General features: G+C 40.6%; 1 protein-coding gene and 1 long non-coding RNA gene across 2 annotated transcripts in view; one reads left to right on the forward strand and one right to left on the reverse strand.

Moving 5' to 3' along the window:
• The window catches only part of LOC147164968 (uncharacterized), a 55507-nt gene extending 51716 nt beyond the window's left edge, over positions 1 to 3791 (forward strand). Inside the window, exon 4 of the long non-coding RNA XR_015096671.1 lies at positions 3663 to 3791. This is a non-coding gene — a long non-coding RNA (uncharacterized LOC147164968). The remainder of the gene's footprint in view (positions 1 to 3662) is intronic.
• The window catches only part of wnt10a (wingless-type MMTV integration site family, member 10a), a 29980-nt gene extending 9979 nt beyond the window's left edge, over positions 1 to 20001 (reverse strand). Inside the window, exons 1-3 of the mRNA XM_086090982.1 lie at positions 19663 to 20001; positions 16137 to 16402; positions 8922 to 9295 (exon numbers count right to left, since the gene is read on the reverse strand). Coding sequence (XP_085947108.1) covers positions 8922 to 9295; positions 16137 to 16402; positions 19663 to 19715 — 693 coding nt within the window. The 5' untranslated portion in view covers positions 19716 to 20001. The remainder of the gene's footprint in view (positions 1 to 8921; positions 9296 to 16136; positions 16403 to 19662) is intronic.
• Between the last annotated feature and the right edge of the window lie 692 nt (positions 20002 to 20693).

Consider the following 20693-nt stretch of genomic DNA (forward strand, 5'->3'; position numbering starts at 1 on the left):
TCAGCAAAGACAATGAAGATAGAGAAGAACAATAGCACGCTGTCTTATCCCTTGAGTGGGATACAAACATCAATCAAAACCGATCAAAGTGAGCAAAGACCTGAATATCAGTTTTTAACTGATTGTCTTGTTAACCGTGATTTACCCCCCCCCCCCCCCCCCCTTTGATCTGCTGTGACTTAGAATATTGTTTTGGTTCTTGTTGAGATCAGTCATTACATAATAGATTCTATGGTCAGAATGTGTGTGTTTTTGTTGTTGTTTTTTGCTGAAAGAGTAATTGGAAATTATTAAGTATTTTATTTTTTTCTCTGAAATTAAGATTGTGAGCATGGTGAGGGCATTTATAAGCCTTTAAGCTCCAGCCCTAACCTTTTATATTATATATGGGAGATAGGTGTGTTTACATATTGTATTATGCTGTGCATACTTTTTAATTTTAATTTTTTATACTTTTGTGTGTGATATCATGCTGTCTTAAAACTTTAAAATCCAAAATTGAAATTCAAAATTTATATTTAAAATCAAATTGAAATTCAAATTTTCTAAATTACATAAAAATGTACATTCACATTCAAAAATATATTAAACAATTATAATTCAAAATCACAAACTGAAATGTCACCCACGCTAAAAAGATAAGCTAACGGTTAGCATAGCATCTCCCCTTTCATTTATTGCCACTCCTTTTCTTTTCTTTTTCCCCTATGACGGTCATCTACAATAGCGTATTTTATTCCTCATCATCCGATGTGTGCGTGTACACAATGTTATTGCAACTGAGTGACAACATTGCCTCTCATAGCCCCGCTAACAGTCTAATACTGCCATTGCAGTCTCCTGCACAGTAGCGTGCTTCGAACGTTATCATCAGTCCATCCTTGTGACGTCATGACTAAGTAGTTGAGGGAAAATCCGTGTCTGCTGTCTGCGCGTCCCCAAAAGCGCCTTCTGGCTCGCCGAGTGTTCGTCTTTCAAGCCAACCGGAGATCCGTGCTGATACCAAAGCACACAAACGATCCCGCAGCAGCGCATTTAAGCTCAAGCGTGACTTGAAAGCAAGCAAACGGCTCCCTTCAAAAAAGAAGCGACATCGACTGCGCATGCGCTCTGGCGAGCTCGACGTTCATATGGAGCGAACGCAGTCACGCACATCCGACTGCACGTCCTGGAGTGCAGCGGGTTCGTCGGCGCTGTGCGTGCGTGAGTGCGTGCGTGTGTAGCGTTTTGCCCGTTCAGTGTCCACCACTCTCATTTAGAGACTGTAATAAAAATGTTATTACCAGCATAAGTACTTCCACCTGTTGAGAGTTTAACATGAAGCGCTCCTGTCAACGCGCGAGTGCGAGTAAAGAAGGAGCAGTCGGAAAGGTGGAGTGTGCGTGGTGAGTCACATTAAATGCTCCACTGATAAGGAAAAGACACTCCAGCACACAGTAATTTATTTTTAATTGTACAGTAATTTTATTTTTAATGGCTTTTGGGTGACAGCTGACTCAGTTCATGAGTCAATTGATGAAGGCTATTAATCACAATTCATCTACCGTTGCTGCATTAGATTTGTTCACAATTATTTATGTTGATAATCACTTTGTAGTGTTGACACTTGTACTCACTCGAGGTTAAAATAGGTTGAAATTGCAGTGTAAAATAGTTTGGGATTTTTCATTATAGTTTGTATTTCTTTTTTTAATTTTTTTTTTTTATTTCACTTAGTTTTAATTTGTGTTTATAGCAAGTCTGTTAGTTTTCGCTTAATTTTTATTCTTTAAAAAATGTTTCGTTTTAGTTTAGTTTTCACGAGAGAGAGAGAGAGAGAGAGGGGGGGGGAGGGGAGAGGGAGAGGGAAAAATAAATGAATTGACATGTATAACGGAACGGATGGTGTTCCGCAGGGTTCAGTTCTGGGCCCTCTGCTGTTTTCATTGGGTTCCATCTTAAGACAACAGCGGTGGTTGTTTTAAATTGCTCTATTAAAATAGTGAGTGATGAGAGTTGCCGTTCCTACCTGCATGATTTGCATTGTCAAGTTGAGCAATTCTAGTCCAGTCAACTAGCTATCTAGCAGAGCTAAAGTAACTTAAAAAAAATTGGCTTTGAGCTCTGCAGTGAAAAACTGAAAAGCCAGGCTTTTGAAGATGACACATTCTGATTTAAGGGCAACAAAAGAGGTCAAGTCCAAGCCTTGATTGACAGGTGTGTCAAAACGACCTTTTCCATACGCGTTGCCCAAGAAGCATGTGGTTCCTTCCTGTAAAAGGCCATAACGTCTCTTGCTCTTTGCCTCCAGTCAAGCGTTGATGATGAATGGTAATTACCACAAGATGCCGGTAACAAAGCGCACTGTGACACCGTCACCACCTGCCTAATGAACAGAAACCGACAGGACTCGACAAAACACGGGGCACAGCTCAAGAAGCAAGCATTTTGTTTGGAGGTGTGTTGCTGAATGATTGAGGTGAGCTCGTGAAGTATCAAATATTTCACTTGGCTGTGAAGTTTATAGACCTGGTAGTAAGTGGTACCTTGCCAGGAGCAGCCGCATATGATCCGGTTATAAAAAAAAACCAAAAAAAACATTCTGACTTCAGAGGCCAACTTTGTTTCGCATCACTGCAAATTGACAGTGACGTAGCACTGCAACAGGCTAGCGAGTTATAATGCTTTGAACGATCCATATTTGAACACAAAATGATGATATAAATGATGATACATGTAGACAGGCAATTAGCGGTGCAGGGATTAATCGATTAATTAATCAACAAACATTTTTACCTATTTTCCTCACATTACAGACCAAACCAGTAACTGATTCATAATTAATTTATGTATGTGCAGTGTTGATTGTGTCCTGTTTTTGAAAAAAAAAGGATGGATTTTTTTTTATCCGCTTCATCGATTAATTAAAAAAAATTATCGACAGATTAATCGGTTACTAAAAAAATTGTTAGTTGCAGCACTACAAATAATATAACATATATTATTATTTATCTTCTGAAAAAAAAAGCCAAAAAGCCCCCAAAAATTGCAGACTACTGAGTCACCTGCAGTAGTTGTGAAACTCTTCTTTGTTTGCATATGTGTATTTACTTATGTTATTACTCTTTGATTTTTACAAAAATGCTCATATTGTAGAGTTCTATTTTCATGAGGAAAACCTCATTACAAAAAAAATTGGTGTTGTTTTAGACGACGGATATGAAAAATATTCATCCATTTAATTTCATTTTGGTCGCACGGTTGTAACACACTCTCATAAAGCTCAAGGGCAGTTTTACACTTCTACAATTTTAAACATATTTTTTTTTTCAATAACTCAACATAATGAGCAGTATTATCTTTATAAAGGCAGAATTGTGCATACAGCTGGATGTGCAGGTGTACCTAATGTTGCGGTGAGTTGATGTAGCAATTATTTCAGCCAAGTGGCATTAAAAAAAGAAAAAAAAAAGAAAACGTTTTTACTGTAAATTACGTTAATAACATCCTGTTTGAAAAAGTCACCTGCTCCTCCTATTCTTAATTCCTCAACATATGCGAAGTATCAGAAGAGAGGAGTGCGAAACGGGAGTTCCAGCGCATGGGGAGAAGGAAGGCCTGAAAACGCTTTCTACTTTCCACCCTGATGTTTGAAGTCCAAAGTCTTTTTTTTTTTTTTGCAGGATTCTAAACATCTGTCTCCAAACTGCAAGCAGCCACTAATTAGGACTAAAAACAAGACGGGACGTCGTGAGAACCCTGGGGTGGGCATGAGGGGACATGCACGCCCCCGCTATGACAACCACCGCATTCCTCCGCTTAAAGAGAACTTCTCTCCCAGGGGGGAGTCGGGCAAGTGGGTGGAGGGAGGGGAGGGAGGGAGGGAGGGAGGGAGCAAGGTGGTAGTCATGGGTCGAGAGGGGAAAGACATACCAAGGGCATTATTTTTATTTACTCACCTGGTAGTATTTTTCTCTAAATCAAGAAGCTGTGTGTGTGTGTGTGCGTGTATGAGGTCTCGGAGGTATTTCTTCCAATGTTCTTTACCAAACAAAACAGTAGCGTGGAGCATCTAATGTTGAACATCCCTAAAAGTCAATATTCAAGCAATATGCTTTCAAAGCCGCAGACAATTTCAACAGGTTAACCCGTTGGGCGTGATGTCATATGGAAACAACAACAATAGGACTTTTACATTTATGTATTATTGATATTGGTTTAAACCGTTAATTTTAACCCACATCAGCTGTTAACGTGTATCTAACAATTACACAGATTGCTAAAAACGTGGCGTCACAAAGATTTCCAGAAATAACATTTTGATTTCAAGTCTGAATGTTTATCAGATGCTCATGATTAAATGGAAATGAATCACACATTAACAGTAACAGGAGTGGACATTTGGCTACCATGCTAACGTGGCTAACTGGTACACAGTTGGTTTCCAGGCTACTTTGTGTAGGTTTTGCTCGTCCCCATAGTACGGTTATAATTCCCACATGTGAAGATGTTTGAGCATTATGTGGCATTTTCTGAGATGTAAAGTATTTAATTCACCGATGTATGACGATAAAAGTGACTGAGTACTTTGAGCACCGCCAATTTATTTTGTGCTTGATCAAATGCCATGAAAAGTTATACAATTCATGTTGAAATATTAAAGAATAAGTCAGATTACTTTTAAATAGCGTCACAATAATGTCTGAAGTGATCATGATCGATGTTTTGAAAGTAACGGATGCTGATGCTTTAGCTAGCTAGTTAGCTTGTGGCGCTAACAGCACTGTTGCTGCAATTTGTGTTGTGTAGATCATTGTGCCTTTAGATCGATGTTTTGAAAGTAACGGATGCTGATGCTTTAGCTAGCTAGTTAGTTAGCTTGTGGCGCTAACAGCACTGTTGCTGCAATTTGTGTTGGGTAGATCATTGTGCCTTTAGATCGATGTTTTGAAAGTAACGGATGCTGATGCTTTAGCTAGCTAGTTAGTTAGCTTGTGGCGCTAACAGCACTGTTGCGGCAATTTGTGTTGCGGGGGAGGTAGATAATTTATGAAATGTGTTGTTGTTTATTACTGTTCAGTAATAAATGGCCTTTATGGGACTGTTGTATGATAGTACAACATCGTTCCCTATGATATTTCTTAATTTTGACAATAACGTCATCAATAAATGATTTTGAGTTGACTGTTATCACATTATAGTCGACTACAAAAAAAACTTGTAAATTTGATTAGTTGCCAGATAAGAATGTTGAAATGATACTTGCTTGTAGTTTATAATTTATTTTATTATTATGCGACATTTTGACTCAATCTATTTTTAGTTCTTTTATTCTCTATGGCGGTCGAATCATTCAGCAGCCTCCAGGAATGGCTTGTTTCCCACCCAATATGCAAAATGAGGGTCGCAACATTGGAATATTTTGGAGCTGCTTACGTTTCCACACTCAAATCAAATCTCTCGAACCAGAAAAGAACACGCTAAGGACTGATATGTTCCGACGCAATTAGCCTCCAGCGGCCCGGCAGACGTGAGCTCCACCGACCTGCCAGTTTCGTAACATTACACATTTGCAGGCCCCCCAAGGCAAATGATTCCGTTTCTTGGCTTGTGAGGACATTACTACATGTTACACGAGCCCTCACACAAGACTGACACCCAGTCCACTGGGCCGCTTTGGAACTGAAGTCACCTTTTTAAAGAAAGAGCGAGGCGATATTTTCTACTATTACAGCCACCACTGGGAGGCCCGATGTTGTTTCTCTGCAATGTCGTGTTTTGTCTGCATAATCAAGGGGACCAGAAGTCGACTGATTGAAAGATTCAGGCCCGAAATGACTCAGGAGGAAGTCGGGAACAATGTGCCATAAAAAAAAAATTCTTTCTTTCCTCTGCTGCAGCGTTGCAGATGGTCGCGGCTTATCTCCGTCAATTTTCATCGCCCAAGGCGCCAAGCCGATGAACAAGTTAGTTTAGTGAAGTGATAACCGCTAAAGTGGGGTGGAGAAAATACAGTCAGGATTGTTGTTGTTGTTGTTGATGTTGTTTTTTTAAATTACAATAGATCAGTTTTACATTTTTCTTTTCCTCATAATGCAAGCAAATAGTCTTGTTGTTAAAATGAAAGGAAAAAAAAATATTGACTAATACTGCTCATTTAGAAAAAATAGGAAAAGTACTAGTGAAGGCAAAATGAAGCTTCATGAAGCATTTGCGATATTTTTTGACTCCTCTAGATGGTGCTCTTGGTTTAAAGATGAAGGCAAGTGCAATGAAAATGGATTACATTTGCATTGCATCTTTGAATCATGAGTGCCATCTAGAGGAGTCAAAAAATATCGCAAATGCTTCATGAAGCTTCATTTTGCCATCACTAAAAAGTACTATTAGATAGTTACTAGTACAGAATTAAATTCTGAAAATAAAATGTCGAGATTTCTGAGTGAGCGATTCATTTTTATTTAAGACAAGTAGTCGTAGCTACCTAACTAGCTAGCTAACTGAATGTCGCTGATGCGAGCAAAGGTGCTCAAGTTCTTATGCTGCATTTGAGGAAGGTGGGAAAACGGATATATCCCATTTCGATTCTGCCAGTTCCGACCTGAAAGCGTTTGAGGAAATTGTCAACAACAAAGATGGCTGATTATGACAAATTATTTGTCTGTTTGGCGCAATCAGTCGAAATCGCATTGGGTTATGTAAAGTTACTTTTTTTCGTAAAACTAAATTAATGTTGTAATGAATAAATTGATTATTGTGTAAATTATGTTTTGCCATTCACGATCTTTGTCTCTACGGGGTTCACCATTGTCGAGTGACAGCAGATTTAAACCAAAGGGGCATTCCTGTGCATACTTTCTGGTACGACGTCGGAAAATTCCGACTTGCCACCTTCCTCGAATGCAGCATTATATAGTGGAGGGGGAGGTGACTTATGCTGGATTGCAAATTGCGTCACACGGCACGGTTTTACACACGGCCCAAAAATCTGGAAAACTGAAATAGTGACAAGTTTAACAGTTTTTCTCCATAACATAGTAGATGGCGCATTTTCAGGAATGATGTTCAATGTATTTCCTAAAACAAATCTCTCAACCCTCTTGCAGGCTCTTTACGTATAGTTATAAAAGTCAAGTATAGATGTGTTTTTTTGCTCTGCTGATTGTTGTGTCACTCTCCTTTTGTCAGCCTGACCGATCTGATGGAAAGAGACCATCAACACACGCCCCCACAAAACAAAACAAGTCTATTCGGATGGAATTAGTTGATGAGGAAATGACAAAAGTTCCCCCCAAATTGTGGAGCAAAAGAAGCAACTGCTGAACATCCAGCATTGGCAGTTTTATTGAAGAAAAGGGAAATGTTGGAGGAACTTGAAGTCAAAACCATCAAATAAAACCACAAGAAGGAGCCTGATATCAAAAGCCCTCGTAAAGCATGCGAAGAGAAGCTGTTGAACGACTTCATGCTTCCTGTTGCCCCCCCCCCCCTCCCCACCCTTAGGGGGACTTACATGGCTTAAATATTATTTGTGCCCAACTGGAGCGCAGAAGAGAAATGAAAAAATCGTCATTTTTAATATGACGCTCCTCGGGAACGCGCGGTCCCTCCATGAACGCTTGTGACGCTTTAGTTACTAAAACGAGGCCGCTCGTATTGCGCTTGATTGCGTGTGATCGTTTGTAGCCGTCGTTTATTTTTGGAACGATGCGCTTCAGGTGTTTTGCACCTTAACCTTTGCAGGCAAACTGTCAATCAACCAAAGGCATGTTTGTGCAAAGCATAGAAAGTATTTAGGTACGGATGTACAGTGTATATGTCTCTCATCTACAGCGCATATGAAAAGTCTACACACCCCTGTATATAAATGCCATTTTCCCTTTTGGGAGATTTTGTCATGACCCAATGAAACCAAGGTTGAACTTTTTTTGGCCATACTGTAATTCCAAAAGGTATGTTATGAGCAAACACAACGCGGTACGTTAGAGGGACGCGTGTTAGAGGCAGCATCATGCTTTGGGGCTATTTTTCTTCAGGGGAACTGGGGCCTTAGTTAAGGTGGAGGGAGTTATGAAAAGTTCAAAATAGCAGGCACATTCCAGATATGAGGGTGTGCACACTTGTGCAACCAATTTTTTTCTTTTTTTTCCCGCTTTGTTTTTAATATTTGTTTTGGTTTTATGTTATTATTTATAATATTGAATGCAGTACAGTATTATTATTTTTTTACAGTTATACTTTTTTATTTTTTTTAGGTCACACTAATAGTAAAAAAATATGTTTTAAAATGATTTATTTCAGTCTCATTTTTCTATATATCACAACAACTTGCCATTGGAACAGGAGTGTGTCGACTTTTCATATCTGCCAAGCCTCAACAAGGTAACCAGGCATCAATTTTCCAGTGATTGTTACCGTTTGTCTCGTTTTAAAATCCATGTAAGGAGAAGTTAGCAGCCGACATGACAGGCGAGGCCCGGGGCAGCGCATTTCAGGCGGAATGAATGACAAGAGGAATCATGGAGAATTCCCGCTGCCTTTTGTGGCTTCATTTACAGCACATTATGCGCAGATAACTTTTCTGTAAACACATACAATAAATGAATTACATGGACTTACCAGACTAAGCTTTATGTACACTTGTACAGCCTGAATAAACTTTTCTTTTTTAGTGGGACTTAATACAGCAATTTTGAGGAGTGTTTTATAATAGCCTGTGCCTTATGTAGCTAAAACACCTGTAACGAATAATAGATTAAAAAAAATAATACAAATATTAAACGGCTTGGGCTGAACTTTCCGACCATTGATTTGCCAGCATGGATAATGAATTATCTTTATTTTTATATATTTTTTTTTAATCACTTAATGAGCATAAAAATAATAATAAGTAATGATAATAAAAATCGTTCCGATCCATTCCCATCCCGCCGTTGTCTCACCTGTCTGCCGACTCTGTTGTTATGAAGCCGCATCCGAGCGTGGATGTCCCGGTAGGTCTCGCGTGCGTCCAGGAAGTCCCTTGAGAATTTCTCCCCGAACTCCACGTCGGGACTGCAGCCGCCCCACTCCCAGGAGTCCTGCGGTCCCGGCAGCTCGGCGGGGAAGTGCTCCATGACGCCGTGTACCATCCCCTTCCCTCGGTTTATGGCCTCCAGTTGCAAGCGGTGCAGTTTGATGCGAAAGGCCTCCTCGTCTCCGCGTCGCTTCTCGTCGCAGCTGCAGGCCTTCAGTTTGCCCATGGAGCAAGCGTTGGCCACCGCGTGCACCACCCCCGCCGCCGCGATGGCGTAGGCGAAGGCGCTCTCTCGGAAACCTGGCGAGGATGAGCGTGCAGAAGCGAAAGTCTCAGTCTCGTATCGAAAAATAACAATCACGTAAACAGTAAATTCTGTCATGTAAATTTGACTCTATTTCGAGTGGGACCAAATTGACTCAATTTTAGAGTAATATTTACACTTGGAAGAGAGTAAAATAAAGAACTGGACAAAAAAGTCACTCAAGGGTTGAACGAACTCACAACCTTCACCACCTGAGCTATGCCCCTCCTACTATTAGGAGTTGTGTGGCTCCCGGAGTAGATGGGCTGTCAAGGTCGTGAGTTTGTTCCTCAACCCTTAAGTGACTTTTTTTTTATTTAAATTCTTTATTTTACTCTATTCCAAGTGTAAATATGACTCTAAAACTGAGTCTATTTGTTCCCACTCTAAATAGAGTCAAATTTACTGTGTAAAAAAATAACAGTGACCAACAGAGGAAGACAAAACGTAAAGCCTGGCGGTTCGCTAAATAGCGCCCCGAGTTTGGATACACGAGGAAAGACGGAGCGGAAAAAAACAAGACCCAATGTGTGATCCTTTAAAGTGGGACACAGTTTGGACCGACGTGGGATTTTCTACCTCACGAAGCCCTGAGATAAACATCTCGCCATTTGGATTGGCTACCAGAATTTCTGCTCTCAAGCATTGTAGTTTTTCACCGAAAAAATAACCGCACACTGAGCAAAAAGTCGTTCAAGATTGTTTGACTCCGGTGTTCGTTCCGTCTTAGCGAAGCGTCACAATCAAGAAGTGATTCCTTTCCTTTCGTGCTAACCCCGAGGAGGGGTCACGGCGAGTAAACCGATCTTAATCTCTGCTAATTTGGGATCAATTCCAGAACTGACAGATTGAGGCAGATACCCGATGACGCTCACATTCACACCTACGGGCAACTTGGAGTCTTCAAACTTAATGACATGTTTTTAGGGCTGTGAGAGAGAACGTCAGGCAGGTACTGCATTACAGCTTCCTCCCACGTTCCCAAAAAACAGGCACCCTTTGATGGTTCTTTGCTTCTACGTGCCAGAAAGACAACAAACATGTTACCCCAGTAGACGAATTGCACATATAAGGCTTATGGAGATTATTAGCAAATGATCCAAAACAAACGTTGGCTAAGGAGACACAGATGATTTGATTTTCCCATTAGGTCTAAAATCAACACACATAAAAAACAGGAAGACATCTGGGACAACAGCAATTAAGTGTTGCTTTGTCCCTGAAGAGCAGCTGAGCTTGAACAGACCTCCACCACTCCCACCAGAAGAAACACACACGCATTGTTCCGTCTGGGTATCTTTTTCATTATGCGCAGGATATTCACTCGCCGGCCAGATGTTTACATGTGCTTTTACAGGTCAAGTGTAATGTGTCCTCATGACCATCAATCAATTCACTGACAAGATATATTCTTTATCTTTGCATAGATCCTTGCTTGGAAATGAGAGTGATCATTTGAATATATTTGTGAATACTGGGGTCGAGTTGTGTTTTACAATTTTAAAAATGGGCACAATTTCACAACTTACTTTGTGTCAAAGATTAGATAGCTCCTAATATGAAAAGAAAAATGCACTGAGCTGTCACCAATGTCTTACAAATGCAATTATGCCATCTAGTGGCAGAAAAATTACATCAGCGCAAATCAATATCACACACGTTTTTTTACAGTACAGTACCTATTATTATATTAAATTACTGTATCAATGACTTATAGATGCAGCCATATTTCTTAGTTTAACATTTTTTCCACTTTTATGTTACCAAGAGTACAAAAACGTAATTTATTTTTTTACGTCAATTTGATTGTACATTTAGAACAGATATAAAATATTGCGACTAGTCGCGAGTCATGAGATTAATTACGACGAAACATTTGAATCGCCTGACACCCCTAGTTAATAATAATAATGATACTCCCTCAAGGGTGAACAATGGGACAACAAAAGCATTTGAGTCATGCAGAATACATACAAAAATGCTTTTCAAACAACTTTTTTTTTAATGTTACGTAAAACAAAACAAGTGCATTAATCGAATCAACTTTTAAGGCTTGCGGTACAGTATTTGACAAATTGTTTTATTCAGTGATTCCCACTGTACAGCCCCCCCACCCCCACCCCCACCCACACACACACCCCCACACGCACCCCCACACCTCCCCCCTCCCCACACACACACACACACCCCCACACCTCCACACACACACACACACACTCCACCTCATGAGATTTGGATAGCACTTAGGCTCTGCCTCATACATAGAAACCCCGTTTTTAGGTCTTTCCCTGCGCCGAGCCGGGCTCGCTGTAATGCAGGCCCCCAGAAGGCGGGGAACAAATCAATCTAACAAATAATTCACCGGCTGCGGCATGCCCGGCTGAACTGATGGCAGAGGAAGTGGCAAAATGAATTAAAGATTCAAGGGAAACTGTCACTTTGTGTTACAGAAACCAACGGAACTGGTTTACGCGTTTGCCGCCGAGAGTTGGGAAAGTGCTGAGAGCAAAAATTTTTGCGAGCACTTGCACTGGCGAGGGAAGTAAAAGCATTAGAAAAGCAGCCCCGGCCTGCGGGAAGACGGTAACAGGAAAAGTAACAGAATGAGAGGTATTCCCCTCTTTCTGTCTATTCATGTCTTGCCTCTTGAGGCGGCTTTTAATGCAAGATAAATACCAGCGAATATGGCCTCGTAAATTTGATGAAATCCATCAAGGCGGTGATACGTGGCAGAGGATCTGAGCTCTTCTCTTCTGCTGTTGTCAGATGACACGACGAGGCGCACTTACTGTACAAAGATCCGTGCAATTCTGCCAGCTGGGCTTTAAGTGGCTTCAAGTGGATCCTACCTGTTTCCAATACATAAACTCCGCGGGCAACGATTTTTGTTCCGAGCACTCCCACCAAGTATGAAACCGATTTCGGATGATCTCGCGCCAGGGCTGTAAATCTGCCTCTGTTACAGTAGCAAACCAGTAGTAGCGGCTGCACGCGATACCGGTTGCAGCCTGTTAATTTGAGCCACTTTGTAGCTTTTGTGGAACAGGGTAAGTCAACACGTATCGTATGAATCATCGGTTTCAAAGGGGTTGTTTACGTCGGCGGTTTTGGAGCTTTCTGCACCCGAGGCAAGGCAACCATTTCAAACAAGCAACTGTCTCCTCTAATAGTGACAAACAACTTTTAAATGGGATTCTGGTGAGGAAAGTAGGATTAAAGGTCAGGCTGATAGTGTGCAGTAGGAAGTCAAATATGATAGTTTTAACTGCACATGTTTTACAGGCTGTGGCCCAAAATTTAAAAAAAATCAAGTCCTGGCATAGCATAATTGCCCAAGACATTTTTAACTTACTATCTCAATATCATTAAAACATTATACACTATAAACACTATATATTTATTTTTGCTGCTTCGTTCAAGTAAAAATGCCACATGTGATGCGGAATTAGGACCCAAACGCAGACAAGACACCGAAGTTGGGAAACAAATACAAAAATACAAAGTAAAAACAGAGAGATGGGCCGGATTCAGATGGCCTTCAAGAAAACACTTGACAGAATAACCTTCACTAAGAACCTCGAGCCGGCTGGATGCAGAACTCAAAAGTACAAAGTAACCACAGCGAGCAGGGCTGGATGCACAACACATGGAAGACAGCTTGCATGGGGGAAAAAACTCGCATGGAAGAAACCTCAATGTGCGAGAGGAATCTCAGCTAAGGAGTCTCGACGTACTGACAAAAGTTGTCATTCAGTAACTCTTGCTAGGGAAATGCACAATTCTATATGACAAAATAAGAGTGATTAGACAAACTCAATGGCTAATGCAGGACCATGGCAACAGCATAGCAACTGACAACATAATCACAAGGGATATAGTAACAGGATACAAAATTAGAGTGACTAGACAAAATAAGAGTGGCAATTACATCATTATCATACGGGACATGGCGACTGCATAGCAACTGACAACACCATCACATGTGATATAGCAACTGCATAGCAACTACAAATTACATCACAGGGAACATGGCTATCGCATAACAACTGAAAACACCATCATAAGGGACATAGTAACTGCATAGCAACTACAAAATAAAAGTGACAAATACATCATCATCACAAGGGACATAGTAATCGCATAACAACTGACAACAGCAACATCATAACACTATGGCCCCATGACCTCACCGAAAACTCAGTCATAACTACAACCTAATAAAGCTTGTTGGAATTTGGAAGGTGGAATTTAAGATTGACATTTTCTTACACAAAACGCCGACTAAAACTAACTTTTCATAAGAACAGTCTTCAAAATGAGCATGCAAAACTAACAACCAAACTTAACTGGGAGGGATGTAGTGTGACTGCAAATTTTTTTTTAATCACTTTAGTTTATTTATTTTTTCTGAGTGTTTTTTTCCCACAATAGTTTATTTTAAGTCGTTTCCAGTAATTTTGCTGACAAAGAAATGTGGCTTCAAACAAAACGAGCGAGTAAATACGGTTACTGCAGCGAACTCGACGCCAAGGTCAAATGAGAGGCGATATTTCTGCTCGTCGACAAAAAAAATTCAAGCACCAGACAAAAATTGTCTATCTTTTATTTGTCAATGCAATTTCGGAGCTCCTGAGTGAGCTCAGTGGCCTCGTAGTAGCGTGTCTGCCCTGCGACTGCGAGGTTGGGGGTTCAATCCCTGGCCGGGTCATACCAAAGACTATAAAAATGGGACCCATTTGCCGCCCTGTTTGACACTAAGCATTAAAAGGGTTGGAATTGGGGGGTTCGATTACCAAATGATTCCAGAGCGCGGCCCTTGCTGCTGCTTACCGCTCCCTCGGGGGAGGGGTCAAATGCCAAGAACGAATTTCGCCCCACTTAGGTCGGTGTGACAATCTGTGGTACTTTTAATCCTTTCATCGACGCGCTGCCTTGGAGCCGGTCACAAGAAGGAGTCATGCCATATCAACAATTCCTTTCAACTCTGAATTTCCTTGTGAATCAAATCAAATTTGACAATTGGCGCTCGCCTATCCCAGCAGTTTTTTGAGTGCTGTCCTGAGTTTAACATTTTTTTATTTATTTTTTTACACAGGATTGGCATACACATTTGCTTTTACTCAGTGGCGGTGAATAAAATCAGATGCTATATTGCGTTGTTATGCAGCCCCTTTTCTATTCCTGTAAAAATTTACTCTCGTCTTGCTTGTTCGGTGAAATTGACCTCAACTCAAAATGTCCTGCTCATCAATCTCGGTGCCCCAAAAGAAGCAGATGCCCTTTCCAGTCAGTAACCCGGGTTTGAGCTCCTCTTTCATCCTTTGTAGCTAACTTGTAAAGCTTGAAACACTTCAAACGACGGCGCGAGGAAACTGATCTGCACCAACTTTGGTAATCCGCGGGTGACCAATTTTTGAACCCCGCTCATCTTTTGTCTGATCCACTGACAGGACAGGACAGGACAGGACAGGACCGGACCGTCAGCTGGCTGGTTCCAAAGTAGGAAGACGCCAGCTGAGGTAACCATGTGTGTAATTTCGTCTCGTGCGCTCGCAGTCAAAAACAAGAGAAAACATGATCTGCTGCTTTCGACGGCGGAGAAATAGATTACGCTAACATGCAGTACGTTCATCCGCGCGTGTCATTGTAGCAGCTCATCTGTCCCGTGAGCGTCTCGTTTTGAGGAATTGCGTCAAAGTGAAGTTGAGTGTGAAAACCACAACCTGTTTGAACATCAAACCTTGGATTGATGCCTCCATACTTTTCCCTCCTGTGTGTCTCGTTAAGTTTGCGCGAACCTTGGAGCGCAACGTGTTGCTTCACACGCCGACTTTTTGAACGGAAGCGATGCGAGTGCGACAAGACAAATACATTAAAGGACCACACGTGTTTCAATATTATACCAGATTTTTTATTTTTTATTTTTAATTTTTTATTTTTAATTTTTTATTTTTAATTTTTTATTTTTTATTTTTTATTTTTTATTTTTTATTTTTTATTTTTTATTTTTTATTTTTTATTTTTTTTTATTTATTTTTATTTATTTTTATTTATTTTTATTTATTTTTATTATTATTATTTTTTTTTTTAATTATTTTTTTTAACGGCTCAATTCAGATTTTTCCAAATTGTGGTCTTGGATTGGATCTGGACTGTACATGATTTTTTTGCATATATGCGACCTACAAATGAGTAGGAGATTACGTAATCTGTAAAGTTGTTTTGAGTAAGTGTCGACTTTATATTTGACTTTAATTTAATCCCACTTGATAAATGAAGCATAAAAAAAAAAGCTACATACAAACAACTCTTTTTTTTTTTCTTTTTTTTCTGATAAAATGAAAGACTACTTGTAATTTTACATGACCAAACTGAAAAACAGGTTGGTGGGCTTCAAATTTGCTAAAAAAAAAAGTGGGACAAAAAGTTAAATTCATGGATATCACTTACAAACACTTGCGCGTCTCCGTCAGCCCGTTGTTGACGGACGCGCACCCTTTTTCAGCAACCGTCTGTAATGACCCGGTTCGACGGACGCAAGCCTGCTTCATTCGATGCGTTTTCTTTCAGGCTTTTGCGTCAATACAGCACTCGTTGATAAAAGCGGCCGCGACGCCATCGATGACGGGAAGTGCCAACCTCTGCTTATTTGTACTTATATGATAAACACGGTACGTTCATCTTTGGTAAACAGTTTGCGTAAAACAAACTTTGCAGCCATTAAATATTGCTTCGGGTGCCTTGTGCCATCGCAAGCCCGATTGTCGCAAAATATCCATCAAAAACGCTCTAAAACGGCGAACAATACGGCGAGCGCCGCTCGTTAGCAAGTCCAACCTCTTTTGAAGACGACGCTGTCGTACGGGATTTTGTTCCTCGTCTCCAGGCTGGAACAGTTCCAGCGGTGACCTCGGAACTGGTGCTGGCACTCGTGGATGGCGATCTGGATCCCCTGGATGGCCGAGGCCGTCACGTCCGGGTTGCGCATGCACACCTCCAGCTGGCGCCGGGTCAGCCCCGGCAACGTCAGGCACACCGTGTTGGCGTTCAGGATCGGGTCGATGTTGGGGAGCTTCAGGCCCAGGATTTCGTTGGAGTCTACCCTGCATGGGAAACCGAAAACACAGTGAGGAAGGCGCGAGGGGCCGCATTCGGTCCTTTAGAAGTTCCGATCCAATCCACTTTATTTCTAGAGCAAATTTTACAAAGAAGCGTTGCCACACATTGAGATCCAAACACTATCATACGCATAAAATCTAGTCAAACTATTTTTAAAAAACTGTCAATAAAATACAATAAATCAAAATAACAAAAATGAATATATTAAAAATAATTTTTTTAAAAAACTGTCAATAAAATACAATAAATCAAAATAACAAAAATTAATATATTAAAAATAATTTTTAAAACAAATAAAGAAAACACAAAAAAGACCATAAAATTCACGTTGAACTAAAAGCCAAAAGAAATCAAAGTGGGTCTTAAGACGAGACCACAGTTTGAACGTGGAGAAGTTCTGCACTTGCCTCAAGAGCAATTTAGAGTCTTCATTAAATGTTAAACAGTCTTGAAATGTTGTCATTCAAAGTCCTTTATCGGGAGGTTCACGACATCCTCATTGATTCACGTCGGCGGGTTGCAGTTTTTATGATCTCCTTCGCATGCTGGTCTTGCTTTTGGTTTTTTTGGATTAGAAAGTTTGCCATGCAGTTTGCTCATTTAAATGAAGGCTAATGCTAAAATGTGGTCCACTCGCTTTCTTTGTGAAAGCAAACAACTTAGGATTTGTTTCTACACTTTCAGTTGAGGTATGTGGACCTCGGGACTGGAACCATGTCCTTGGGGACTCTCAATCTCTTTTTCGTTTTTCCCTTGCCTGGTTCGGGGTCGAGACCACAACTGTTTTTTTTGTTTTTTTTAACTTTTGTTATTCATGGGCTTGTGAAGCCCCCTTTTTTTGTGATTAAGGACCGTATAAATTGACTTGAATTATTATCGGTGTCAAATGAACGAGGAAAATGCATTTTAAAAATTGTGTATATATAACTTTATTTTAGATGCGCTGAAAGGAACCAATTCACACAAAGAAATCTGCTGCAATTGTCAACCAAGTGCTCGTACCTCACAGGCAGCACTCAAGCGTAAAAAACTGGCATGTCCTCATTTTTTTATTGGGAATTTGGTCCATCTCTCTGTGCCGTAGCATTCCCTTTTGATACACCTGGCGCACCTGAACCCAAACCTAAACTTAAGCTTTACACAAGCTTGAACCATGTCTAACTATTGGCGCAGGTAGCGTAACGTGATTTTTTTTGTGAATTTGATCGAGGTGCGGGCAGACTTTGCCGACGTATGTCGTGGATACGTTTCATTCACGAACGTGACAAAAATCGAACCCCTTGAGGACTCCGGAGTCCTGCAGATTTGAGATGTTTCCGTCCTCCAACACACCTGAGCGTAAAGATCGGGATCACTTCGGCAAAGCTTGCTGATGAGCTGATTATATGAATCATGTGTTTATTTAACAAATTATGAATAGTATTAGTATATTTTTAATATATTTTAGAATGACACACAGACCAAGTACTTATTTCACAGATCTGTGATCTTCCGCCAGTCCTTTTCGAACATGCAAATCTGTTTCTTCTTCTGCCACGCCAAAGACCGACATCGCGCCTCTCACGCGCCGCATTTAAAGACAATGAGCTCCCGTTAGTAGCGAATCGAGTCAACTATGTTTCACGTCTGCGCAGGTGGTGCAAAAATACCAAGGCTAAGTCTCGCCCGCCCCCGTGCAGATTTGCGCCACGCCTTGTACGGCAGCAGAGCGCTTGAACATCATCTGCAACTGTTGCGGGGCAGTCATGCGCAGCGCCGCCATTGAGCTGACAGCAGCTAAAGAGAAAGCGCTTTCCCGCATCACAGACAAAAGCCTCAAAAAGCGTAACGGGGAAAACACGGGCCGCCCTCGTGACGAGAAAGCACATTCGGATGAGAGAAAAGTTGTTGTTTTTTCTTTTTTTGAGCAGCTCGTGTGCGACACCGGACACACGACCCGGAGCGTGTCCGAAAGGCGCACACGCACATCTGTACACGCTTGACTGTGACTTGACATGCAGCTGGAAGTTTTGAGCGCGTTTCTCCCCATATTTCATCACCGCGTCTTTAGGCGTGCGAGCCAATTAAGAGAACAAACGTCTTTTGTGTTTTCCCGAGAAATTAAAAAAAAAAAAAGCAGGAACCTTGGACAGAAATCAAAGCGCCTTAGATGTTGATCATCTGCGACGGTGGCATTGCTTCTTTTTTTTTTGATTGTGCGCCCTCAGCTGTAATTCCATTGGGGCGTCTGTTACTACCTGTTGCCTTTCCTGCTGCAGGCCTGTTTCGACAGCTCTTTCCGAAGAGCAACGTCTAATTAAGAGAAACATTGTTTGGGAAAGGGGAGGGTTGCGCGGCCAACCGCGTAATTGGCCAAAGATGATAAACGCCAAGTGCAAACACACTTATAACGATTATTCCATTATTTTTGCTATTATAAATGTTCAGGTTGAGTGCTCACATCAGTCTCATACTTTTTGATTATTTTCCAGTTACACAAGCTGATTTTGCCTCATTCATATGTTATAATTAAGCATAATTACCTTTTAATGGAGACATTTTAGGGCGTAAATGACACCCATCAACAATAACGACTTAAGTGCAGGCGTTAGCAACGTGAGCCGTGCAAAGCAAATGAAGTGTCAAAACATGAAAAAGGAGTAGAGTTCAGTTGTATTTAACTTTGAAATATGGTTAATATTAACATTTCGCATGCTTTAACCGTAATTACCTTTTAATCAAGGGCGTTAAGGACATCGCCCAACATGACTGAATACTAGTGGTACTCCAAAAGAATCACTTAATTAAATCTATTTATAACATTTAAAATCAAGAATAAATTATGCTTGTAGCTATGCAGACAGACTTTTATTTTTATTTTTTTATCTAACATACTTCTTATGTACAGTATAACTATACAAGTACAGTTCTGTTGAATTTAACTTTAAAGTATAGTGCATTGGATTACATTTCATTGAGACATTGGCACAACTGTACAAGTCTAGTTTATTCATATTTGACTTTTCAATAGATGGCATTTGCTTTGAGTTGTATTTGATTTTTTTCTATGAAACATTTATTTGTAACTTAAAGTCATTTTTTCTAAGCGCAGTGGCAATGTTAAAAATTTTTTGTTTTATTGAACTCATAAGTTACTGTACGTTATTGTTGCTCATTGTGGTTGTACTCAGAGAGCCAAGTACTTTTTCAGGTTGCAAAAAGTTCAAAAAAACCACTTCAAAGTTAACTTTCGAAATGAACTCACCTTTTATCAAGCAGAGAGAAAACCACCAAAATGGTGATGAACGAGTGTTCCATTTTTTTTTATTTTTTTTGTGTCTATTTAGACTTAAAAAGTATTTAAAAAAAAATAAAAATAAAGTTTCAAAAATAAAGAGACGCGGGATGTTCTGAAGAGGTTAGTCCAATAATCCGAGCACAAAGTTGAGAGTCGTCAAAGACGAGAGTGGTCCACATGTGGCGAGTCGCGGCGGGAAAGTCATCAAATCTCTGACGTGTGAAGGGGAAGAAAAAAAAAAAGGAAAAAAGAAAAAAAAGTGGCTGCTTGTCACACACCTGCGTGCACACACGCGACTCCCAAAAGTGTTGTCAGCCACGTAACATCCCGCAGAGAGCGACGAGAGGCAGCACACGCACGCACGCACGCACGCACGCACGCAGCGGCAGAAGACAACAAGTATGTGCGCCACTTGGGATCTTTTCCTCCAAACTGCTGCTGCACTTCGCTCCGCCAGCCCACTTCTTTTTTTTTTCCCTCTTTCCTTTTTTTTTTTTTTTTTTTTTTTTTTTTAAAAAACACGCCACTCTTGAAGAAAAGACGAGCGTCGAGGAAGGTCAAGTGTCCCGCGAAAGAAGGATAGAGATCCGTTTTTGAGATAAGGGCAGCGCGCAACTAATGGCCAAATGAGCCTGCAGCGCTTCCCTGCAAAGATTTTCTCTTGGATGAGGAGTGAGCAGAAGGAGGATGCTGCAAAAAAAAAGTCGAACGACATCAACACATGGCACAGTTTAGCTTATGTGTTTATTTTAAAAATTTGTCATTTATGACAACGGTTAAAGATTAGAAAGCTTTGTGAAACTCGAGGAGGAGATTCTTCATGTTTTCTCGAACGGGAATTTGACGAGAGTGGGTTCACTGTCCGTCTGTAGATTTTAACTTATGATTGTGTCAACAAGACTGCAAATTTATGTGTCAACATTTTTTCGGGCTAGTTTTTCATAGCAATTTAATATGTTCCACTTATTGACGTTTTTTTGTCTTCAATCAATTTGTTT

The sequence above is a fragment of the Leptonotus elevatus genome, chromosome 12, assembly GCF_054856555.1.
Source record: "Leptonotus elevatus isolate MCC_2025b chromosome 12, RoL_Lele_1.0, whole genome shotgun sequence".
NCBI lineage: Eukaryota > Metazoa > Chordata > Actinopteri > Syngnathiformes > Syngnathidae > Leptonotus > Leptonotus elevatus.